The sequence below is a fragment of the Grampus griseus genome, assembly GCF_964374135.1.
Source record: "Grampus griseus genome assembly, chromosome: 6".
In the NCBI taxonomy this organism is placed as follows: domain Eukaryota; kingdom Metazoa; phylum Chordata; class Mammalia; order Artiodactyla; family Delphinidae; genus Grampus; species Grampus griseus.
In genome coordinates this window covers 99,309,973-99,334,812 of record NC_139000.1, presented here as the reverse complement: position 1 = coordinate 99,334,812, position 24,840 = coordinate 99,309,973, and the positions used below count along the sequence as shown (strand labels likewise).

The window sequence follows — 24,840 nt, the reverse complement described above, 5'->3', positions numbered from 1 at the left end:
TCTCCCCACAGTCAGGCCTTGCCCTCATCCCTGTGACGTTAGTTCTCTCAGCACTGCTTGCCAGACAGCTGCCCAACCCTTGGGGCTGCCCAGTCGTGCCTGACACCTGAGATCTTGAGAGATAATAATGGTTCTTTTGCAGCCTCCCGTTAAACACACACACACACACACACACACTCACTCACTCATTCACATCCCACCTGATTCCCTACATTAGAAAGAATTCCCATAACCGTAAGCAGGTGGCGCCCTCTCCCACCACAAAGGAAAAGGACAGGAAGGCAAGGTCCCTGATAGCCAGATTTATTTTACTTTCTCTTCCACAGGGGACTTGGCGGGTGGGGGCCGCTGGGCAGGCAGGAGGACAGCACACATCAGTCCCCCTGGAATGCATCTGGGACAGGCCAGTCCTCGGAGGCCCCACCCTTCCTGGGCGCTACAGCAGCAGGAGGATGAGCAGGACCCAGGTCCAGGGCTCGGCAGCCTGTGGGAAGAGGGAGCCTTCGGGCAAGACCTCTTGCCAGGCCTCGAATGCTAAGGAAGTGCTGCATCCATCCTCCATCTCACTCCCAGGCCCAGCTGGAGGCAGGAAGACAAAGGGGATGGCAGGCAAGCTGGAGTGAAAGGGGAGGAATCCCTTCCAGGCGAAGACGGCCTTTGGTCTCTATTAGGTTAGGAAGCTGGTCCTTGTTAGAGGAACCCCATGGGGGTGAAGCTGCGAGCGGGCCCCTGTTAGAGGAAACGCCATAGCAGGGTGGGGTGGCGGACGCGGGGGTCTGGTCTCAATAAGGCCTGGAAATAGTCTCCACTTCAAAGCAGACCTCTATATTTGGGGAGTGGGGTAGGGGAGGAAATAAAAGGGCTGTTAGAGGAATGCTTGTGAATTGTGGGTGGGAATCAGTCCAGGGGGCTTCGAGGGAGGTTCCGTGGGAAAGGCTGCTGAGGTTGTCTGCAGATGCCAGCGGCTCAGGTCCTGGGGGAGGAGGATGGGGGGGGCGTCCTCTCTCCCGCCCATAAGTGTTCTGCTCCCCATCCCATCCTGGCTGGGCTCCGAGTTGCCATGGAGACCACTCACACCGGGGCTACATAATTTCCAGGGAACGTCCCAAATTTCTGGGTCCTCCGGGAGACACCTGAAATAGGAAAGACAGAAAGAGCATTCCCCACGTTTTACAAGAGGAATGGGGTTGGGGGAAGTGAGAGCCCTGCCCTCTGCTGGCAGAGCCCAGAACTGCAAGTGGAGTCCCGGTCCCAGGGAGGATTTGTTTTTTCTCGCTCCTGCCCCCTAGAGGCAGAAGCTTAGACGGGACAAGCCACACTTCATGATTTCGATAATGATGGACGAAACCTGAGCACTCAACAACTGTGTACAACTCTGCACACAGCACTGAATAACCCCACCCGTCCTTGGGAAAGCAAGGACACAGGAAGATGAATCACAGAACTTAAGCTGGGAGGAATCTCACTGGTCTAGTATGACACCCTAATTTTAGAGATGGGGCAGGTAAGGCCACATGAATTCCCCCAAAGCATTCAGCTGCTTAGAGGCAAAGGCGGGACTAAAATCCAGGCCTCTGTCTGCTACAACCCCAAAGAAACCTGTGTGCTGGGGTAGAGGAGGGGAAATGCTAGAAGACACAGGAATATAAAATGAAATTAAAGTCCTGGACCTTCCCTTCCCGGCAGGCAGCCATTCCATCCTCTCTTCTGAGCAGCCCAGGCCCATCTTGCCCACAGGCCTCGCTGATGCTCCTCCCCTGCCCGGAGTGCCTCCCCTCTCCCCTCTCCTCTCTCCTCCCCAAATCTTTCCCCTGTTCCCCTGCTTCCTCCAGAAAGCCTTCCCTGACCTGCACTGTCCAAAATGATACCCACTAGCCACCCATCCAAGTAAGGACTGTTGACAAGGTGGTGCTTCATAATCACTGGTGTGTCCGCAGCTTAGTCAGCAATGAGGTGCTGGGACTCAGATGAGAAAGGGGGGTGCTGCCAGGTCAAGGGGCCACCCCTCCTCAGGCAGCCAGCCCTCCAACCCCTCAGGCCCTGCAGCCTGCTGAGTGGGAGCTTCGCCAGGATGTCCACTGCTCTCTGAGGACAGCCTCATCCTCTGAAGCTGAGGCCTGGACAGGGCCTGCCCACTCTGGGAAAAAGCCTGCTGGGTTGGTCACCTTGAACCAGGCCAAGGCCAACCTGAGGCTTCCTGCGTTAGTCCTTTGCCTGAGCTGCCCCTGGGAGCCGGGATCTTTCTCCTCTCTCTCCTCTTGGGGGTGGGAGGAGCTAGCTGCTAGCTGGGGGTGGGGATACACAGGTGTGAGACTTGCTCCTTCCCATCGGGGGCTTAGTGTCTCAGGAGATAGGACCCTTCCCCTGCAAGGACTGCTCCAGAGACAGAGGTGTATGATGGAAGGAGCAGGGGCCTGGGGGTTGGGAACCGTGCTGCCCTGAGTCCAGCTGGCTTCGCCAATGACCCTGAGCTGGTCTGCTTTCCTCCCAGGCCTCACCCCTCTTCAGGGAACGAAGGCAGGCAACAGAAGTGCTGGCTTTGGGAAAGCAGCCAGTGCCCGGCCGGAAGGGTGGGGGATGGTCAGTCCGTGAACCTTTGCTGAACCAGCACTGGCTGCCAGTAGCAGCCACCCCAATCCCCCCAGGGACCCTGAGATACCCTTTCTGAACTGCCCTCAGCCCATCCCCCACAGGACCTGGAGACATCCCTTCTGGCCTGTCCCCCAACGCAGCCCCCTAGCACCCTGAGATACACCTGGCCCCAGCCCACATACCTACAAACCAGCCGTCGTCACACTGCTGCATGACATCCACCCAATCCCCCTCCCGCAGCTCCAGCTCATCCTCATTCTGGGGCCTGTACTGGTACATCGCCCGGTACCTGCGGGAAACATCGCCATGGCAACCACCAGAGCCCTCACCCCTTCCCCAGACCAGGCCTGGAGTGTCTTAAGACCAAGGTAGACACATCCTCTGAATTTCCCAGCGTCTCTCCAGGCTCCCATTAGCCCCTGGCCCAGTTCCAGGGATGGCGACTGTGTCTGGCTTTAGTGCATTCTTCCCCAGGCCTGCTCCCTGCTCCCCGAGCCCTAATCACCCAAACCCCACCTCCTCTGAGTTCCCAGTGCCTTCAAATCTGTCCTACCACTTCCCACACTTTGCGCACACACGCGCTGACCTCAGGGCTGGAAACGCAGTGAGGAGCCGGAGGTCAGGGGACCCAGTGTGGGAGGCTTGCTTTAAGGCCCAGGGCTGGCAGGGACAGGTCAGGAACACCGCAGACAAGCACCCTCCCGCCCCCGCACCCCCCCCCAACCCACCAAAATCACCCGTAAGCACTGTAAGGACAAGCACTCTTCAGTAGGAATTTACCAACTCCATCCTGGGATGGGGGGAAGAGCAGGTTAGGGGGTCCGTGTGCTCAACACTCCCTGCGGGGCAGCCCCCCCACCCTGACCAAGCACCCCAGACAGTACTCACAGGGTCCAGTGTATCTGAGTGGTGTTGGGGGGTGAGGTCCCCAGCTCCAGGGGACGGCTGGAGCCTCCAGGATGGGACAGAGCTGACCCAAGGGTGCTGAGACTCTGGGGTCCACGGGAAGGCAGGCAGACACATGCAAGCATGAAGGAGGAGAAGTGAACGGGCCTGCCCATCTCACCAGGAGCAGCTTCCCATGATGCCTCATCTTATCTCGCAATCCCCACAGCACAGGGAGATCTGTCTGACTGTTTCCCTTCACAAGTGCTGGGAAGTTGGGCCCAGCAGGGTAGATGGCTGATTTGAACACGTGCACGGACAAAGCCGGGAGCAGGAGAAGTCCTATGCGCTGGCTCTGTCTGCCCATAACAGTTTGCTGAGTGAGTGGATGAACCCAGGAGCAGATGCACTTGTCTGTGGGCTATGTCAGCACGAGGACCAATGGCTATCATTTACCCATCAGCTACTACCTACCAACTACCCTCTGCACCTCTGCAGTGGGGATGACTATCCCCATTCTACAGGCGAGGAAACCCAGAACCAGAGAGGGCAAGTCATCTGCCCAAGGTCACACAGCAGGTGAATGGCAGACCCCCGACTCATGGCACACCCTGTCCCAGAGGCTGATTATAGGGAAATCCCAAGAGTGGATTCTGGAAGGTCAGGAGGTTGGTGCTGCCTTTGGGTCCTACCTAGAAACTCCTGCCTCCCTGGGCTGCAGCTCAAGGACAGAACCAAGGGTCTGAGGTCCTCAAGGCCAGGATGGGGCTGCAACACAAGGTTCTGCCCAGTCACCCCACTAGTCTGTCCTGAGCAGTCTGGGAGGGATTCCGAAGCACAGACCATCACAGGAATGGGAGATACAGTGCGCGGAGCAGGGCTCAGCTCTCCGGTCTAAGGCAGGTCACCTTACCTGGGTCTGGGGTCTGGGCTCCTGGGTGGGGAAGGAGAAGCCAGTGCGGCGGGGGGAGGTCCGGCCCCCCCAGTCGGTGGGGTCAAATGGGCTGCGCGGCATTAATGGGGAGCTGGGGTGATGGGCCAGGCGGGCAGTGGTCAGGCGGGGAGATGCAGGGAGCTGGGGGCTGTCGTCGCAGACCCGAATCCGGGGCTCCCGGGTCACTTGCACGTAGCTGGCAGGGAAGATGCCCTGGCGCCCGGTGCCTGAGATGCGGCCCTCGTACCAGTGCTCGTTCACCTTGCGGATCAGGCAGATGCGCTCCCCCTGGTCGCAGAGAGGGAGTTAGTACCTGCAGGGCCCTCCCGGGTGCCACGTACCAGAGGGAGCCTACGTGGAACAGTGTTATTTAAACCTAACACCTTGCACGAAGGGATCAGGTTCAGAGTGTGTCAGCAGGTTATACAGAGGTCACACAGCTCAATGCCAGGCTGGTAAGAAGCACTGGGCAGGCATTAGCCACCCCTGCCGTGACTGGGTCCTTCCCTGCCTCCGCCCTGGGTTATCCGGTCACCACTGCATAAAGCAACAAACTCTCTGAGGGCAGCTGGTGCGTCCTCAAGCCCCCATGCTGACTAGTGTTAGTGGGGCTGCCCTGGGAAGGATGGTCTCTGGCCTCCACCTGCCCCCACCTCTCTCCATCCAGCCACCTCCTTCCCCCTCTCTCCCTGGGCCAGCTCTTCTGGGGAAACATTCGCTAGTGGCAGTCATAGCCTCTGCCCCCAAAATCAGCCAAGGGAGACCCGTTCCCTGCTTTCCAGGACAACATTTTTCAAGGTTTCTGAACCATGATCTATAGTAAAAAATATGTCGTAACAACAATCTAGTACACACGCAAACATATATACATAACTGTCCAAAAGTTTGTAAAACACCTTTCTACATGCAAGGCATTCTAAGATTTCCATTCTATTAAACATGCTGAGGAAATTCCCTGGCAGTCCAGTGGTTAGAACTTGATGCTCTCACTGCCATGGGCCCAGGTTCGATCCCTGGTTGGGGAACTGTGAGGATCCCGCAAGCTATGAGGATCCCACCACCAGAAAAAAAAAAAAAAAAAAAAAAGCTGACTGTGATCCTCACAGCCTATCAAACTGCAATTTGAACAAAGCACAACTACTCTAGAAGTTTTGAACATTTAAAAAATGGGCAAAATTAAGGGAAATATATCCAAAGAGACTGAGGAAAAAAATCTGAAATACTACTGAAGATGGGCACACCTGATTTTTTTTTTAATGTTTTTACTGCACATACTTACCTGTGTCTTCACCTGCCCCCGCCCTGCACCCACACTCCCTGCCTGGCCGCACCTTTCGGAAGGAAAGCTCCACCTCCAGATCCCCCTTGAAGTTGTACTGGGCCACGGCTTCTCCATACTCCAGCACCTGGTAGGTCGGAGGCTTGATGGGCTTGGGGATCTCATCTGCAGGCAGCACCTGTGGGAAGACAGGGCATGAGAAAGAGTCACCTTGGGTATCAACTGGGCACAGACCTGGGGCTCCTGGGAGGGTGAGGCAATATGGGCAAGATCTGTCCCCAGCCCAGAGAGGAGACAGACACCAGACACAAGACTGAGGGTGGCCAGGGGTGAGCACAGGCAAGGGGGTGGTCGGTCCCAGAATGCTCCTGGAGGAAGAATTTCCATCGGAGGTATGTGGAGTGGGCATTATTAGAGTGGACCACAGCAGTGCAAATAGGAGACAGTTTAAATTGGAGCACAGAAGGACATGAGGAGTTCCAAGGAGCAGGGAACTCCTGGTTACCTAAAAGTGAGGCTCTACCATTTCACTGCTGCTGAGAACCAAGTGTCCCTCCTCCTCCTCCTCCTCCCCTTCTACCCCACCAGGTGCCCTGAGTCCCCACACTCTCTCTGCTTCACCCTACCCAGGAAATCAAGACACTAATAAACTAGTTCCTACTAAGATATAAATGACTGATGACATAGAATACTATATATGCTTTGTGGAACTTCAGAATCAGGGACATCGTTCTGAGGATACGGGAGGTCTACTGATGCCTATGAGATGAAGAGCCTGAATTAGATGACCCAATCCATGAGTCAAAAAGGAAGCCACAGGGCTTCCCTGGTGGCGCAGTGGTTGAGAGTCCGCCTGCCGAGGCAGGGGACACAGGTCCGTGCCCTGGTCCGGGAAGATCCCACATGCCGCGGAGCGGCTGGGCCCGTGAGCCATAGCCGCTGAGCCTGCGCGTCCGGAGCCTGTGCTCCGCAACGGGAGAGGCCACAGCAGTGAGAGGCCGGCGTACCGCAAAAAAAAAAAAATAGAAAACCAATGAGTTGAAGTATTTCCAGCAGTAAGAGGCCTGTGTACCGTGGGGAAAAAAAAAAAAAAAAAGAAGCCACAAAGGAAATGAGAATAGTTTGAGTTGAGTGAAAAAAACAAAATATCAAAATCTGTGGGATGTAGTTAAAGCAGTGCTTAGAGGAAAATTTATAGCATTACATGTTTCCATTAGGGGAAAAAGGTTTCAAATCAATAATCTGAACTACCACCCTAAAAAACTAGAAAAAGAACCTAATGCAAGCTGAAGGAAGGAAATAACGAAGTGGCAGAAATCAATGAAACTGAAAACAAAAATAGAGAAAAATCAGTGAAATCAAAAGTTGGTTCTTTGAAAAGATCAATAAAATTAACAAATCTCTAGCCAGGATAAGGAAAGATACAGATTACCAATATCGTGAATGAAAGAAAGGACATCACTCTGCATCTTACTGACATTAAAAGGATAATTAGGGGACTTCCCTGGTGGCACAGTGGTTAAGAATCCGCCTGCCAATGCAGGGGACACAGGTTCGATCCCTGGTCCAGGAAGATCCCACATGCCGCGGAACAACTAAGCCAGTGTGCCACAACTACAGAGCCTGTGCTTTAGAGCCCATGTGCCACAACTACTGGAGCTCGTGCTCCACAACAAGAGAAGCCACTGCAATGAAGACGGAATGCAGCCAAAAATAAATAAATTTTTTTAGAAAAAGGATAATCAGAAAACATTATGAACAACTTTATGCCAATAAATTAGATAATTTAAAATTCCTTAAAAGATGCAAATACCAGAGATAACCTGTAGCCCTATATTTATCAAATCCAGAACCTGTCTCTGGATTCAGATTCTAGATCTTCTACTTAACGACTTGTCTCTGAACCTTAGCAAGTGCATCTGCAAAATGGGGATGATTTATCACTTTCCCACGTTAATGAGGGGAACAAGGGAAGTAATAACACGTGAAGAAGGCGATGCAAGTATATGTGATTTGTGAACTGTCACACGATTCGTACTCTTGCCAGTTGCAATTAGAATTCTTCCCAAAGATAGCTTGAGAGAGGTAGACTCTGAGTGGTGAAAGTGGGGGAGGCCGACAGGGCTGGTGGCCTCTGGTACAGGAACTGAGTTGTTTGGTTCTTCCCCCCTGGGCTGGGCTCCACCTTTAGCCCTCATTTAACAAACATTTCCTGAGGGCATGAATGAGGCTGAGACTTGGCCCCTGCCCGGAGCTCACAGTTTTACGTCTTAGGAAACTTGCCATTTGTGAGGGAGCAGCCAGCTCCAGAGAGAGGGGCCCTGGATGGTTAAAGGGGTCTCCACTCTCTGCAAGCCCATCCGCCCGCCCAGCCAGGCCCCTGCTTGTTGTTGCCCTGCTCACCTCCACGTAATTAGCAGGGAAGATGCCCAGCCGGCCGTGGTGCTCCCCCTCCAGCCAGTTCTTGTCCACCTCCTTGTGGATGTAGACAATGTCACCCTTCTTTAGAGTCAGCTCCCTGAAGGCCAGAGCAAGGACATCTAGCAACCTGAGGTCCTCCGGGTCCTCCTTCCGTTCGGACCCTGCGCAGGGCACCCAGAGTCCCCTCCGCCCTCTGGGGGGCCCACTGCAGCTCTGTCCTCCCAGAGACTGCCCCAGAGGGAAGGGAAGGGAAGAGAAGGGCACTTACTTCGGGGACTGTGCCTGGAAGTCAAACTTGAGCCGCGCGGCCTTCCTCTGGGCAGGGGGAGAGGACAGAGGGACTGACCTCAGTCAAGCAGCTGGCAGGTCGGGAAGAGCAGCCACCGGGACCCACCCCAGGCCCTCCTTGCACCCTGACCCTAACGCTCCCACCCCCCTTACCTTCTTCTCTTCCTTCCTGGCAGGGCTGCCCCCTGGTTCAGAGGCACTAGGGTCTGTGGAGAAGCACTACCTCAGCTTGGGAAGGCCATGTCTGGGGGGCAGGGCTGGGATGGGGTTCTGCTCCCCCTCCCCGCCCAGGACAGGAACCAGTGGAAGCAGGGGGCTCCATGACCTTCCTGCCACCTCCCCCTGGGCCCCAGCATATCTGGTGCCTGGTGTTGGTGGCGGGCGTCTGCCTGGGTGACAACAAGAGCAAGATCTGGTTCTTACCTCGGGTTGAGGAAGGGTACTCGAAGTCCCTCCGACCTAGGAACGGGCTTCCTCCGTCCGCCATCCTGTGGGCGCTCAGGGAGGAACCCTGGTAAAGTGCATTCGGGGAACTGGAGCTCCAGGCGGAGGCCGGGCTGCGCGGGGGCACACGAGTGAGCCACCTGTCTGGAGCTTCACAGCCTACCCGGCTCACCCCTGACCACCCAGATGTCCCACCCACCCCCTTCTCCCATCTCCCGCCGCCTCCTCCCAAGGCGTCTCCCAGATCCCGGGCTCTCAGCAGGATGTCCTACTTCCCGAGCGGTAAAGGCCTGGAAAGGGTGCGGCCCGGGGTGGGGAGGCGGGAGTGCGCGGCAGGATCCCCTCGCCGCCACTACCCGAGTCCCGAGCTGGGGTTAGGCTTCCCTCTGCGGGCCAGGGACGGCCCCCCTGGCGGCGAGCGGTGGATCGGGCCCCCGCCGGCCACTTTCCGCGCTCCGGGCCCCTCCTCCCGCCGTCAGTGTCCCGGGCTCGCCCCCTCCCCGCGCCACGTCCCCGCCGGCGGCCCTCCCGCCCCGCCCCGCTCCGCCGCCACTCACCGCGCGGGGGGCCGCGGCTCCCGGGACCGTCGGGGCGCCTGCGAGCTCTGTGCGGGAGACGGGCGCGGTCAGGGCCCGGGACGCCGGTGCGCGACACAGCCGAGGCCGCCGCCTCCGGAAAAGTTTGCGGCTCGTAGGAGAGCGGGAGGGGGAGGAGAGGGGCGGGAGGGGGAGGGGTCCTAGAGTCGCCTGCGCGGGCGGCGGGCTGGGAACTGGAGGAGCGAGGAGCCGGGGGAGGAACCGCGGGTGCGGAAGGGGGAGGAAGGCCGGGAAATCGGGGCCTGGTTGGGGTTGGGGTCCCAGCGGGCTGAGGTCTAGGGGGCGGGGCGAGGCGGGGGACCCCTCCGGCTCCCGTACGGCAGGCTGCCGTGGAGTCGGCCTGGGAGGGTTCTTAGGGGTCACTAGGAACAGTGAACGCCCTGCATTTTAGGAAGGAGAGAGCAAACAGGGATGAAGTCTCCCAAGGTCGCGAGTGCAGCTGGAGGCGACGCCTCTCGTCGGCCTGCGCCTCCCACCCAAGCCCGGCAGCCGCGGCTCCGGGTTCCTGCGTACCCACCCCCCCGGGAGGGGCCTGGGAGGCCGGTACCTTGGGGGATGGCTGCCCGGTCTCAATGGCACGCAGGTCCTTGTCCAGCTCGGCGCTCAGCTTGGCCAGCTCTCTCTCCAGCAGGACCTGGCGGCGGGTTATGGGGGGAGACTTGGACAGCGGGGAGGGGCGGGGGGCAGTGCACCGTGGGGGCCACTGGTCAAAGGTCAGATGTGCGAAGCCCAGTGGGCAGCGGGACAAAGCACACGGTGCTTGGGTAAAGGGCAGGCTCAGGGCACAGGGCCAGGCCAGGCTGCCTACTTTTGGGCCTGCCAGGAGGTGCGTCTCAGGGTGTCAGGAGGGCCCTGCCCGCTGACCAAGCTCACCCATCCCCTACTCCCATAGTAATACTTTAGTACTTCCTGATGTGCCTCAGTACCATTTTCTGTTGTATTAGTTCTCTGTTCAAGAGCCTACAGGACTCCCTACTTCCTCGCCCATCAAGTCTTCTACGGCCTTCCACAGCCTGGCTTCACTCTACGCAACCTGCTTTCCCTCCCACTGCCCGTCCAGCAGGCTGTTACACACACACACACACACACACACACACACACACACACACACACACACACACACACACACACACACACACACACACGCCCCTCCAGCCTTTGCCTGTGTCTCCCCCATCCTGAGCCCCTCTCTCTGCCTGTCCTCCAAGCTCCACCTCCAAGAACATTTCCTGACAATTCCAGTCCACACTAATCACTCCCTTCTCAGCTCCTGCTTTGATCAACACACAGTTTTCAACACACGTTTACTGAGCGCCTACTGTACGCCAGGCACTGTCCTGGGTGCTGGGGGTATAGAGGTAAACTGTATGGGACTGGAGAGGGTCAGAGTTTTGGGTCCGTGGCCTTTGCCCACGGTCACTGGGACCAACACCACCCATGATCTCCCTCGTTGTTCCCCCAACATGCTGTCTCCCCTCCTGCCCACCTGCCCGCAACACTCACCTCGATGGGCTGGGAAGGCTTCTCAACAGGATCATCTACCAGTGGTTTCTTGGGCTAAGAGTGGGACGAGTGAGTCAGAGGGGGTGAACTTGCTCCCCAAATGCACTAGCTGAGGGTGCATCCTATTCCAGAGAACCAGGCCCACACTCACCTTCTTCCCAGTCTCTAGTTCTTGCAGAAACTGGTTCCAAGATTCTTCCGTCCAGACATTGTCTGCTTTGTCTCGGTGTCTGGACACCTGCATAGGGGTGGGTAGGCATCAGCCTGAGTAGAGAGGTACTGGGACACTGGCCAGGCTCAAAAAGCAGGCTTTCAGGCCACTGTCCCACCCCATCAGTGCCCTCCTAAGGATTCTGGGCTCTTCTGGCTGCACAGCCCCCAAGCTGAAAAAAAAGCCTTATCTGTGCTATTGCAGCCGAGGGCCTGGCCAAAGAGTGTGGTGGCCGGAGAAGTGGGGAGGCGGGGGACGAGGTGGGGGATGGAGGGGACGGGGAGGGCGGTGGGGGGGATGCTGGGCGAGCTACCTGATTTGGGGTCTGGTGCAGGGAGGAGGATGCTCCAGCATTGCAATTGAAGGTGTTTCTAAGAAACTCTTCGGAGATATCCCAGCTTCTTCTAAAAGAAGGGAAGGACATCTCTTCAGTTTCCTTTTAGGGAAACTGAGGCATGCGTGAGCACACAATCCTGGGGAGGGAGCTGCACCCCCTCCCCACCTGCCTCCGGGCTGTGGAAGCAGTGTTAAATAGTAAAACGTTATAAGCTCTGAGTTCGAATCCCAGCTGGCCCCACCACTTAGCTGTGTCACCTTTTGGCAAGTTAATGAATTCTCAGAGTCTCTGATTCAACACCTATAATATGAGAATGATTCCCACCTTCGTAAGGGTGTGGTAAAGCTTAGGTGGGGGAACATAATGTGAGACACCCAGGAGAAGGGCTGACACACACATCTGCTCCAGGAGTGGCCAGTCCCTTTCCTGCTGGCCTTGGAATACCCTGCATTTGTGTTCCGTCTGGCCCCGTGACTGTGGGTGTGTATGTTTGGGCAGCTTCGATGAAGCTGGTCGCCATGACTAAGTGCCTTGCACCAATGCCCAACGGTGTGGGACTATGTCTTAGCCCCAGGAAAACCCAGGACAGGGCAGAGAGCCTGCAGGCCTGACCCTGGAGCTCTGAGCAAGTTACTTCTGATCCGTGGGCCTCAGTTCCCTGAGGTGCTGGATCAGCGATGTCATCTGTCACATTTGCCTTAGTTCCCCTCCAGGGCTTCCTTCTTGGCTGGCTGAAATGTTCTAGCCTCTGCTGCGTTTAAATGTTTCCACCAAGTAGAACCATTGTACCAAGGTTATCAAATGATGGAATGTCTGACGGGAGGGTCAGTATTTGTTGGCTGTAACTATGACTCGATTCTCTATTTTAGAAAGAACATCAGTCATAACCCTGATAATGAGAATGGAATACATTGTTCCTAATTTAAGGAAGCTCTAGTCATAACTAAGCCTGTATAATAATGTTTGTGGAGACTTGCAATGTACCTTGATCTTCACGACCACCCTCTGATGCCCACTTAACAGATGGGGCTAGTGAGGCGTAGACTGGTTACCTCGGTCAAGGTCACATGGCTAGTGGCCGCACACCGGCTTTAATCCAGAACTCTGGGTCCAAATCTTGAGCAAATCTTAGTCTCTACCTTATCGATGATGCCAAGAGCCACAGCCCAGTTAAGACCGTGCTGATGAGGTCACCCCCTCCCCATAAAGGAATCAGAAACTCATTGATTACACTGTGACAGACAAGCTCCTGATTCTTAAGCTTGGGCCAAGCTCCTATAGGGCCCTGCAGCCCGGGCTGGGCTCAGGTGGTTTGCACAGAGAAAAGGAACTCCGTCCTTGACCTATCTGGAGGGTTCCTCTCTCAGCGGCATCTGGGAGAAAGCTTGGGATCCTCTGTGCCCCTTGTTTTCTTCCAGGCTTCCGAGTGGATGGCCACAGGTCCCAGGTCCACGCCTAGTCATGGGCTGCCCCACTCTCCACCCCATATGATGAGTGGATCTTTGGGGTGATGAGTTCCTGCTGCCAACCACAAAGGCATCACAGGCGGTCCTGACCAGGAATGGCGCAAAGTCCATCCCTGCCCGCCATTCCCCTTTGGCTCTGGCGGGGAGGGGAGCATCTGGAGCCGTGGGGACCCCCGAGAAGGGGCAGAGCCATGGAGGGGAGCCAGCCGCCCTGCTCCAAGACTGTGCCAGCTGTGGCCACCAGGGGGCGCCAATCCCCACAAGGAAGCCAGCGCCCCTCTGCAGCTCCTCCCCACGTTGGCTCACCCGCTCAGAGACGACGTCTGGCCTGGCCTGGCAGCAGGTCTTTGCTGGGGCCCTGGATGCCTTGAATCTGCTGAGGTGGCACAAGAAGAAGCCACTGAAAGTGGGAGAAAACAAGCAGGGGTGGCGGCAGGTGACAGCTGGGGTTGAGGGCACCTGGGTGACCCTTGAAGGTTCTGGCCCACACCCACCCGTGCTCCTGGATGGCTGATGGGAATGGGGGTGATAGTCTGGATCACGAAATATGGGCTTGGGGCCAAGAACTTTACATTCTTCACTGAACCTTCCAAACATCTCTGGGGTGTTCCCGTTTTACACGTGAGGAAAGAGAGGCCCAGAGAAATCACGGCCAGGGCTAGGCGTCCGCTGGACAGTGAAGCAGAGGCTCTTAATTACCATCTACCAGGGCATTTGGAGCTCGTGGAAATGGGCTATATAAACTTCTCAAGCTGAGCTCAGCCAACTGGGGAGCCCCAAAGCCAGGTGTGGCTGCAGGGAGGGGCAGATGCAGGCGCCAGGCTGGGGTGGGACACCCGCACCCCCTCACCTTTGGGGGCTTCCTTGAAGGTCCGGTCCAGCTGCAGGTCTGTGGGAGCAGAATGGACCAGGTCAGGGCTGGGGCAACAAGCGAGGATGGGGAGCCCCATGAGGCTGCCCCAGAGGCTCCCAGCACCCCTCCTGCCTAGAGCAGGGGCCAAGGGGCTGAGTCAGAGCCTGAAGAATGTCCCGAGGGAGGGAAGGAATTAGGTTTTTGGGAGGGCTTGAAATGCCTCTGGCCGACTTAGGGCCTGAGCGAGCCAACAGGGGCAGTGGCCTCGCCCAAACCCTCCTGCCCCTCCCTCCCGGCGTTCCCACACACACCCTCTCCCTGACCTTTGCTGACCTGCCCTCACCAGGTCAGTTTGGGGAATCCCACTTCCCCTTCGCCCTCTTTCCCTTTCTGCACCCTCTTCTAAACACCTGTCCTTCCCCCTTTGCCCAGACCCACTCCTCAAGGTGCTCAGGACTTTCTGGGGCCTCCTAGGAAGAGCTACTGACCAGGCAACCCACTTGATCCCCTTGGCACGCAGACACACGACCACAGTTCTGACCTTAAACGCAAACCAAAATGCCCCTCTCCGGTTCCCACACCTTCCTCCAGCTCCCGCAGTTTTCTGCTTTCCTTTGCAGCAAACTGCTGGCCGTACGGAACTCAGTGTCTCCAGTTCCCCTTCCCGTTAAGCAGGCTTTCAGCCTGAGCTACCCTCCTCAAGTACCCCAGTGACCTCCGCCTTACCAGGTCAAAGGGCAGTCCCGCCTGACCATCAGCAGCATCTGTCACAGTGGATCACTTCCTCCTTTTGAAATTCCTTTTCACTTGGCTTCAGGGAGACCACTCTGGTTTTCCTCCTGCCTCCCCCCGGGCTGCCCCTTCCCAGGCTGCATAGCTGATGCCTGCCCATCTCTCAAACCAAGTGCTTCAGGGCTCAGTCCCTGGGCCTCTGTCTCTCTGTCTCCCTGGGTGCTCTGGTCTAGTCTTCTACCTTAAAGATCACTGTCTATTCCAGGGACTCATAACCTTAGCTGCGCATCGGAGTTACTTGGGGGAACCTTTAAATCAAAATCTCTTTGAGTGGGTCCCGGGTATTAACATCTGCAGCTGAAGCCTCGCCTCTGAACTGCAGACTTGTATGTCAGTTGCCACTTTGGGTGAACCTTATCGAAAACTGAACGCCCCTTAGACCCGCACCTCTCGCAGCCTCCCCCGTGTGTGTACATGCATTTACAAAGGGCAACTCCATCGACTCACTCAGGTTTAAAGTCACCCCTGACTCACCTCTTTGAATCCATCAGCAAATTCCCATGACTCTGTCTCCGGAATCCCACCAGGCCCGCTGCTACTGCCCTGGTCCGAGACTCTTTACTGGTCCCCCACCTCCGCCCAGCCCCACCTCTTCCCCGCCTGGCAGCCAGAGGGAGCCTCTTCAGCCATCCCTTGTCAGAGCCTGTCACTCACTCTTCCGCTCAGAGCCTCTGGGTGGCTCCTCAGTTCTCACAGAGTAAAAGCCAAAGGCTCTGGGCCACCAGATCCCAGCACCTCTGTGACCCATCTCCTGACACATGCCCCTCTCACTGTGGTCCAGCCCCTCCCTGCGGCTCCAGAACATGCCGGCCTGCTCTGCCTCTGGGTGTCTGGTGCTCCCCAAGCGGCAACGCTCCTCCCCCAGCCCTGCAGGCCAACTCCTTCACACCCTTAGCTCTCCGCTCAGATGCCGCTTCTCAGGGGTCTTTCCCGACCAGCCTGCGTGAGGTGGCAGCCTCCCTGCACTGGGCACTCCCCCGGCTTTTTTTCCCTAGCCCTTCCCACCACCTGCCATGTTAAATACTTATCTGTTTATTCTGGGACCCCCCCCCCCACCCCGCCTTAAGCTTCGCTGGGCAGAGACATTCTCTTTTGCTCCCTGTTTTGTCCTCAGCACCTAGAATAGTGCTTAGCACACAGCAAGTGCTCAACAGTTGGTTAAGGGACTGACTGAACAAACGTGTGACCTCATGGCTTCCCAGGTCCTCAGAGGACACCGGGAACAGTGTCTGGTCATTGTACCCCGAGTACAGAGAGGAGATTGGCGGCTCCTTCCTTGGGCCTGTTTTAGCAACCACTCAACACAGAGCCTGGGGTGGGTGGAGAGACTTCCCTGGGCAGGTAAGTTCCCTTTTCTACCCCTTACTCCCCAAGCCCCAGGGGTCCGAGCCCACGTGGGCAGAGAGAGGGCTCTGGAAGGGTGTCTCACCCGGCATTTTCCGGTGAATCTGCTGGAACATTCTCCGGTACCAGTCCCTGGGGCTGTCAACACTCTGGGATGAGAGAAGGCGAAGTCAGGCTACCCTCCCAATATCAAACCACAGAAGTTTTCTCCTCCCTGAGTCCTTTCTCTGGCCACCCTTGAAGCCCCAGCGGGTGGGCTGCGGTGACATCTTTAACAACCATAACTTCGTGTAGCGTGTTACGTTTGAACAAGATATATGGAAGGATCTCCACCAGTGATGGTCCCTAAGCTGTGAGATTTGGGGCAGTTTCCATTTTTTTCTCTTAGCTTTTCTGTATTTCTGATGATTCCACACAGAACATGTGTTTCTATGTAATGAAAAATAAATGCAACAGTATCGGTGGGGGGATGGGGTGGGAATGGTATTTCACATCCTCTGCCTCACCTGTGACGCAAAAGAACCCTGGGAGGCAGAAGGGTATGTTACCAACTTGAGTTTCACTTGAGGGCGAGGAGGTGGAGAACTAGAGGAGGCGACTGGCTCAGGACAGGCCTGGGGGTGGAGGAAGGGCAGGTCCCCCACGCCTGGACCCCACCCCCGGATCCTCCCACGCCTGCCACCCCTTGAGGCCTTCTCAATCAGGACTCTCCCGTTCATCCCTTCAGCCGGTAACTTACTCAGCACCTGTTTCACGAGTGCCGTGCCAGGTCCTGGGGCCGTGAAAATGGGGGTCCCTGCCAGGGTCAACCCTTACACTAGTGGCGCTCTACCACTGAGAACCTGGTGGGCAGTCTAGAACCCCCCCAAAAAAAACCACTGTGCAACTCAGACGTGCAAGAGTGCCTGTAATTTTATGGGGCTCATGATCCCCCAAACCCATCATGGTTGAACCCCTGCTTTAGTCGGGCACGGCTTGGGTACAGCCTTTGTTGTCAGAGGTGGAGCTCAGCGTGGGTCCCTGGGCCCCATCGATCAGTGGCCCCAACCCTGGACTCACAGATCGGGGTGCAATAGGCATGCCGCTCTCATCCACAGGCCCGATTCCCTCATACTTGACCCAGCGCTTGTTCAGACGTTTGCTATCCTTGGTCCACGTGGCTGACCAGTTCTGGAGATGCTGGGAGGCAGGGGTCTTCTGGTTCCCAGAAGGCCGGCTCCCAGGACCTGGCCAGGTCTGATACCAGGCAGGGTCTGTGGGGCATGTACAGGGGAGCTTTAGCAAAGAGCAGGGGTCCCACCTGGGCTTGTTTGTCCCTTAGCTTCTCAGAACGCTGATCCCTGTGGGTTCAAAAGTTTCAACATCTCCTTGTCTGTCTGAGTTGACGACACAGATTGTCCAAATGTCCCCATCCCCAGCAGGACCACAGGCCTCTGTTTATTTTTTAGTAGTTAAAGTGAATGAAAATGGATTTTATCTTGAGAAATCTGTGCCCGTCCCCACTCCACCCTGCTTTGCTGGGGATGTCCTAAAAGTTTTCAGAATGAGAGCCAGGATCGTCACTTGCAGAGGATGCTGGGGGGAGACAGTCCAGGTGAGGAGGCAGCGGGGTGTGGCAGAAAAGGCCCTGGGGCCGGGGGCGAAGACTGAAACCAGACCTGGGCTCTGCCACCTACCGGCTGTGTGACCATGGGCATAGCAGTCAACCTCTCAGTGCCTGTTTCCACTTCTGTAAAATGAGGGTAGTCATGGCAGAGATGCAGGGAGAGCTAGTGCGTATGACTGTATTCAGGACAGTGCCTGACACACAGTCAACGGGCAAGGGACAGAAACTCATTCACCAGAACTTTCAGCCCCCAGGTGTAAAAACGTAAGGGCTTCAGGGCAGGATGGACGAGGGTTTGAATCTCAGTTCAGCCTCTGTGACTGAACATCCCTGAGACTCAGGTTCTTCAACGGGGAAGATGTTGATAATCACACCTTACCTTGTCAGGATATCAAGGGATGACGTGAGATAAGGCCTGTAGAGTGCCTGTACAGTGTCACAGAATTCTCTACGTGCTTAACAGCTATTTGTTAAATGAATGAACTACTTGACACAGGGCCTGCCTCAAGGGAATGCTCAGTAAAGGTTGCCACCCGCCTCAGGAGAGGGGCCCTTGGGATGGGCCTGCACCCAGGAGGCCCCAGGATCTCCCAGACCCCGTGGCCCAGGCAGGGCTGACTCACAGGATCCCGGGAGCTGGCAGGCTCCCAGAGCTGCTTCTCCGGCCTTCTGCTGGGCCAACGAGTACAGACCGGAGCAGCCCTTAGGGGGCCTGTCTTGAGTTCAGCCCCCTCCCCTTCTATTGGCAACACACACTCGCATTCCTTCACCCTCCATCCCCAGTCCAAGCTATCTCCTGGCCATCTGGAGGTCCGCCGGACCCCTGAGGCTATGTCCCCTGCACAGGGCCTTCCCCTGGCACTGGGTGGGGCAGGCAGGGGAAGGGATGTGTCAGCCGGGTCTCTCCCACAGCAGTTTCCCTCTCACAGGCCAGCAGGCTCACACGGGAGGGGCAGCTGGCTGAGCTAACTGGCCCCAGGCCCTCGAGAGGCCTCCATCCACCTCCTGCCCCTCCAGCCTGACCCAGGGTGGATCCGTAAGGCAGGGCCCAGGAAGCTCTGACCCCCACCTCCACGGCGCTCCTGGAGCACGTTTTCCTGAGCAGACCCACCTGGGTGCCTGGAAGCATCTCTCCTTGGTGGGAAGTACCCATTGCACACGGTCCTGGGCGCAGGGTCATGGAACTGGAAATTAAGGGTGTTGGAGCCACCATTCCGGATCACGGGCACCTGTGGGGAGGGGCCGGGAGCAGCAGGCAGCTCAGGCCCAGAGGGCTCTGCAGAGGGGTGGGAGGGATGGCTACCAGGGCACAGCCATACCCCATGGGGACGGCTTGACCCTCTCCAGGAAACCAGCGAGGCTCTCTAGAGCGATCACCCACCTCCTTCCCTCCCTCCATCCCTTTAATCCTCCCTCTGCTCCCCAACCTGTCCTGAGAGCCCTCCGCCAACTACAGGCCCCCAGTAACGCTCTCTCTCTCTGTTTCACTCACCCGTGTCCCCCGGGGGGATGACCCTACATGGGCCCGGAGGTGGCTGGGGATGAAGTCATCCAGGCTGAGCGCAGCTGGGAGGCTGCGGGCTGAGGCCTGCATGCTTGGGTCAAGGCGGGGGGACCCCGGGGGTACCAGCTGCTCCTCTGCGTGTCCTCTGTGGGGAAGGGAGGGGGAAGGGAGAGCCCTGCTGGATCCAGGCTGCCCGTGCCCTCTGGGCCCGACCTCGGGGTCGGGCCAGCTGGGTGGGAGCTCACGGACCGGGAGAAAGGCCAGTGCGGGCACCCGCCTGCAGGCTTCCCGGGCCGGCTCCCAAAGGCACAATGGACCGCTTGTTAGGCCGCGGGCAGGAGCTCCGGGTGGGAGTGGGGGAGGGGAGGCCGGGCCGGGAGGAGGGGAGGCTGGCTGGGAGCGCGCCTGCTGGCCAGCCTCTCTGGGGCTCTCAGTGCACAGCGGGGCCCTCTCCCCCGGAGCGAAGGCACAGGGAACTGGGGCAGCTGGCAGGGAAGGGCCTGGGCACTGGGACTTTGTTTCAGTTCCCTCTGCCACCCCCAGGCCCTGTGTGGGCATCTGCTTGTCAACGGGCACAAGGGGCTACTCAGGCGGGGAGGGGGCGGAGAGGCCCCGGGCCACGGTGAGGCCATCCGCGCACTGCCCAACAGGGCCAAGGTTCCGGGGAGGCGGAGCGCGCCGAGCATTTCCAGGCCGCGGGAACCATTCCTTCTGAGCTCAGTGGAGTATCAGCTCTCTTCTTTGGCCTCTTTGCTCGGGCGGAAGCCTCAGAGGGCTCAGGGTGCCCGTGAGGGGTGGGGCGGGAGCAGAGCAGCGGGGGAGCAGGAAGGTGGACCTGCTCACGCGCAGGCGGTGCTGAGTGTCACGCACATGCACGCACACGCACAGATGTGCGCACACGACCCTCTTTCTCCTACACCTCCAGGCTGGTTTTTGAACAGAGGGTCTTCCTGGGAGTACCATGCCTGACTGGTCAGCTGGGTTCTTCTGCCCCGGGCAAAGGTTAGGTCAGGGGAAAGGGCTCCCAGCAGCCGGGAGAGGAGCCGGTGGGGTTTTCCACCAGAGAGCTCAGCTGTCCCGCCTCACCTGTCCTATTGGACATGGCCAGAGGCTGAGCCAACCTCTGCCACCTTCCGGCGCTGGACCAATTCTGGCACTTTTGTTCAGAGTTAAGGCTTGCGCGTGCCTGTGTGGTCTGGGGACTCACAGGAGGGCGGCGAGGGCCTTGTGAGGTGCTGTGTGTGCGGGGTGGAGTGTAAGCACAGTGCTCCGAATGTGACTTGTGCAGGGGGTACCATGAGGGGGGTGATGTGAGCAGCATGGGCATTGTGGGTACAGAGGGGGGTCAGCTGAATAGTAGGCGGGGGGGGGGGTGCAGTGGAGGTGTGTGTGTGCAGTGGAGGTGTGTGTGTGTGTAGTGGGGTGTGTGTGTGCAGTGCAGGGGTGTGTGTGCCGTGGAGGTGTGTGTGTGTTGTAGTGGGGTGTGTGTGTGCAGTGTGTGTGTGTGTGCAGTGCAGGAGTGTGTGTGCCGTGGAGGTGTGTGTGTGCAGTGGGGGTGTGTGCAGTGGAGGTGTGCAGTGGAGATGTGTGTGCAGTGCAGGTGTGTGTGCAATGGGGGTGTGTGTGCAGTGGAGATGTGTGCGCATTGCAGGTGTGTGTGTGCAGTGTGTGTGTGTGCAGTGCAGGTGTGTTGTGCAGTGGGGGTGTATGTGTGCAGTGCAGGTGTGTGTGCAGTGGGGGTGCAGTGGAGATGTGTGTGTGCAGTGAAGGTGTGTGCAGTGCGGGTGTGTGTGCAGTGGGGGTACGTGTGTGCAGTGGGGGTATATGTGTGCAGTGCAGGTGTGTGTGCAAAGTGTGTGCGCAGTGTGGGTGTGTGTGTGCAGTGTGGGTGTATGTGTGCAGTGCAGGTGCATGTGCAGTGTGGGTGGGTGTGCAGTGCAGGTGTGTGTGTGCAGTGGAGATGTGTGTGTGCAGTGCAGGTGTGTGTGTGCAGTGGGTGTATGTGTGTGCAGTGGGGGGCTCATATGAGCAGCACAAGTGTTGTGGAGGCCAGAGAGGATGAAGGTGCAATGGGGGCTGTGATTACTGCTGTACCCAGTTCCTGCTCAGCCATGGTAGGGGGGCGGTGCTGCAGGGTACACACTAGGCTGGGGGCAGCTCCCTGACTCTAGTCTGAGTGGGGATTCCCTCTGACATTCGAAAAGACCTGCTGGGACCCAGCTTCTCCGGGCCCACCTCTGGCTGTGAGGGGAGTAGAGGGCTGAGGCTGGAGGAGGGGCCTCTCACCAGCTGGATCCAATTAGGACTCCTACCAAAACCGAAACAGGCAGACACACCCCTGTTCCTGCTGCTCTCCCTCCCTTTGCGGGGGAAATTGAGGCGGGGGAGAGCGGGAGATCCGAGGGCTGGGGCAGGCTGGTTCCTAGCCGCAACCCCTCCCCCGCCAGCTGACCACCGGAGGCCAAGTTGCGAGGTCAGCACTGGCAGTCCTGCCCATCAGCTGACCCAGCCTGCTTCCCTCTCCCTGAGGCCCACCCTGCTGTGCTCACTGAGAAGGGCCCTCCAGTAAGGAAGGGGCGGGCAGGAGCTCTGCCCACACCACCTGATTTTCCAGGGTCTGCTGATCCTTGGTGGCCCAGCCTGACCCTCCCCAACACAGCTCCCGGGGACGCATGTCTCAGGATATGCAGGGGTGGGTGGGGAAGGGTGGGCTGAGTTTTCCTCCTGGCGGCTGCACCAGGAGACGATAAGGAGGACTTCTCGCAGGGAAGATGGAGGCACGGGGGTCAATGGGTCCAGCATCTGGCAGGGGACAGGGGTGCCAGGAAATTCCTGGGGTCCTCCCAGGATTCAGGCAGCCTTTCACCCCGGCAGCCAGCTCCAAAGGGCTAGAAGAGGTGAAGTAGCCCTGCTGTAGCTGGCAGACGCCTTCCTCCCTCTAAGTACTGCCCTGACCTTGGGGGCCTGGCCCTAGGCGCATTCCGGGGTATTTTCCAGCTACAAGTCCACGTGGACAAGGACAGGTTTTCTCGAATTTCACCTTATCTGGATTGAGGGGGGGACTTCTCACCTCTCTCCTCCCCGGAGTTTGGGACCAGGACCCCGGGGGGAGGGGCTCCTTGCCTTCCCCTCGTGTTGGATGCGGGTCCCTCCTCGACTGCGCCCCCCCGCCGCGTCTCCTCTCCACCGCCTCTCCTTCCCGGCACCTACCTTCCCAGGCGAGCAGGTGGCGGGGACTGAGGACGCCCGAGAAGACAGGAGCATCTCTGCGCGGCTCCTGCCTGGCGCAGCCGCGACGGGCCCTCGGGGAGGGAGGGCGGGCAGGGAGAAGTCCGGGCTGTGCCGTCCGCCCTCGTGACCGGGTCAGGACAGGCTCCGCTAGGCCGGCCCCAGAGGAGGAAGAGGGGAATCGACGGAGCCGGAGTTGGGGGAGGGGGGCGAGGGCCAGCGCTGGGAGGAAGGACCGTGAGAGGAGCGCGCGCGGCGTAATGTGTCTCCCTGCAATCTGGTCCGTGGGCCGGGCTGGAGTGGAGGGCGGGGGCTCGGGCCGGCCGGCCCGGAGCGGGCGAGTGCTCCCCGTCGGGGCGCGGGCGGGCGGGCAGGCAGCGAGGACGGCGTGGGCCCTGCCGGGGGCCGGGCCGGCCGCGAGGCGGCGCCGGGAGGAACCGCCCAGGGTCCCCGGGGAGCCCGCTCCGGTTTCCCAGCTGCTTCCCCGGCCCCCACCGCAGGGCGGGGGCCAGCGAGCGCCACTCAGAGTTTCCAGCGACATTTCCAGCGAGTGGGAAGGGAGCCGCTGCACGGCGGAGCCAGGACAGAGGGCAGGAATGATTAAAGAACCCGGGTCAGCCAGCAACTGATACGGAGCCGGCGGCCTCGGAAACGGGACCGGGATGCAGACAGGCTGGGGCCGTGATAAAGGCGCCGCACAGGCAGAGTGGCCTAGCGGGCCGAGTTTAGGCCCTGCCGCCTCTCTGCCCACTTGGGGAGAGAGTTTGTGATTGCGTGAGCGCGCGTCCGGGCGAGTGCAAACACACACACATGCGCGCATGCACTGGCAAACGGGCGGATGCTCACACACGTGCAAGGCCCGCGGAGGACAGCGCGGGAGGAAATCGGCCTAAAACAGCGACTCGCTGGGCGTGCCGCGCCCCTGAAGAGGACGAGGGCGGGGTCCCCTTGGCGGGGATGGGGTTACCAGGGTCCTGGTGTTCCCATACACCGTCCTTGTTTTGATCTTGCTGCTTTTCCGCTGTTCCTGCTGCTCTGACAACAGGTCCCAAGAGCCCACGCGCGCCAGTTGGCTCCCAACCCCTCTGGCCATCCCATCTTCCCCTTCTCCCCCAAGCCTCTGTGCCGGCATAGGGCCTGTTACAGCGAGGGTACTTAATGAATGCTTAACTGCTAGTGGACAGACTCTGGGGTACCACTTCTTAGCCCCTGGCTTGGCTCTGGGACCCCAAGCCCACCAGATAGCAAATACCTGCTGGACAATCTCAGATCTATTTTGGGAGTGATAAATTATAGATTATGAAAATATGAAAATGTTTATCGCAGACCTACTGGGAGTTAGATTGGTGCCCTAAGGTCACCATGCACTTCAGAGTGTTTCCCAAGCACATCGTTCAACTCAAAAGTTGAGAAAAAAGGGAATGGAGAAAGATGAAACCGTATTTTTAAATCCCTACCATCACTGATGCTATCAGCTATATCTTTTCCCAGTTCAGGTAAAAGAGCTATCCGGGTTGTGGGGAACCAGCTCGAAACAGTCTCACGTGTGAAAAGCGGAAGGAGAGGCTTAGGTTGAGAAGAGGCTTGAGAGAGAGAGGCATGCCACCTAGCTTCCAGTGTCTGCAGGGCTGTCAGTGTGGCAACAGACTGGCTGCACTAGCAGACTGGCTGCATGCTCCGAAGCAGATCCAAGGTCTCCAAGAAAGAGATTTCAGAGGTTCCAAGTCTGCCACTTGCGGGGCATCTTCATAAAGGCAACTATTGCACTGAATAAGGGAACTGAACCAGATCCCCCTTTAAGGCCCCTTCCAAGAATCTCTGATTCACCAGGAAAGCTGAAGGGATGGGGGTGGGATGGGTAGCCCCTGCCCACAGAAGTCAGCTTCAGAAAGGAGGGAGGAGATCTGGGACTACCTGAGGGCAGGCAGCAGTGCATCTCCCCTCTCCTAAAGCTTGGATACCTGCCCACCCTTAGGCGCCATCCTCTTCCCTCCCTCAGGGACAAAGTATGTGCCTGCCTAGCCCGTCACCAGTTTTTTTCCCCACCTGTCAGGATCCTTGCGATTAAGGGCCACATCTCTTTCATGTTCTTCCTTTTCTCCAAAGATGGTGAAGCTGAAATCTTCCAACTCCAGGAATCCTGGCCATACCCCCTCTCACCAGCAGTGAGCTTCTCTTATTCTCTAGGGCTCTGACCTGGACTCCAAGATAAATATTTAATGTAGAGGGTGCAGCTGAGCCGACAAAGGTCCCAACTTCCTGTTTCTCACAAGGGGAGGTGGCAGCCATGGGCGAAGAGCTGGGGACTGGCTACCAGCCTCATCTCTATGGGGGTGGGAAGTCCAGTAAACAGCTTTGTAGGAGGAGGTGTGGTAGGCCCCGCTGGAGCCTTCCTCCTAAGCTGCTTTGACTTCTTCCCGTCCGCTTAGGCCCTGCTGGGCTCATCACCTTCTCTCTCAGGTCAGAACCTGCTTTGCCCTGGCACCACTGGAAATAACTCTCCCTCTCAGGAGTCACAGGCTGTGTGCTTGGACCAAGGAGGAGCTCTAACAGGATC

At 58.1% G+C, this 24,840-nt stretch overlaps 1 protein-coding gene across 9 annotated transcripts; it reads right to left on the bottom strand.

The window, feature by feature from the left end:
* Positions 1-287: 287 nt before the first annotated feature.
* Positions 288-23,288, bottom strand: SORBS3 (sorbin and SH3 domain containing 3). Of its 9 annotated transcripts, none has more exons than XM_082656319.1 (21): positions 22,266-22,362; positions 19,044-19,200; positions 18,663-18,780; positions 17,005-17,198; positions 16,031-16,094; positions 13,807-13,845; positions 13,263-13,356; positions 11,467-11,557; positions 11,094-11,180; positions 10,943-10,996; positions 9,987-10,073; positions 9,401-9,447; positions 8,823-8,956; positions 8,553-8,605; positions 8,380-8,426; positions 8,094-8,208; positions 5,743-5,868; positions 4,391-4,699; positions 3,481-3,584; positions 2,775-2,881; positions 933-1,133 (listed from the first exon to the last, which is right to left on the bottom strand). In XM_082656319.1, exons 2-21 carry the CDS (start codon positions 19,143-19,145, stop codon positions 1,072-1,074), a joined length of 2,034 nt encoding a protein of 677 aa, XP_082512445.1. In that variant the 5' UTR covers positions 19,146-19,200; positions 22,266-22,362; the 3' UTR covers positions 933-1,071. The 9 variants fall into 9 exon arrangements, 8 of the variants coding, with proteins under 8 accessions (XP_082512441.1, XP_082512440.1, XP_082512442.1 ...); XM_082656320.1 differs by having other exon boundaries at positions 13,263-13,329; XM_082656321.1 differs by having other exon boundaries at positions 18,663-18,735.
* Between the last annotated feature and the right edge of the window lie 1,552 nt (positions 23,289-24,840).

What these genes read in the sequence shown, in the direction of transcription:
- SORBS3 (XM_082656315.1), bottom strand. Translation starts at nt 19,145, where the DNA reads ATGCAGGCCTCAGCCCGCAGCCTCCCAGCTGCGCTCAGCCTGGATGAC. An exon ending in GTACCCTTCCTCAACCCGAG is followed by an intron (nt 8,606 to 8,822) that starts GTAAGAACCAGA and finishes GCTTCTCCACAG; the next exon opens with ACCCTAGTGCCTCTGAACCA. An exon ending in CCAGGAAGGAAGAGAAGAAG is followed by an intron (nt 8,427 to 8,552) that starts GTAAGGGGGGTG and finishes CCCCCTGCCCAG; the next exon opens with AGGAAGGCCGCGCGGCTCAA.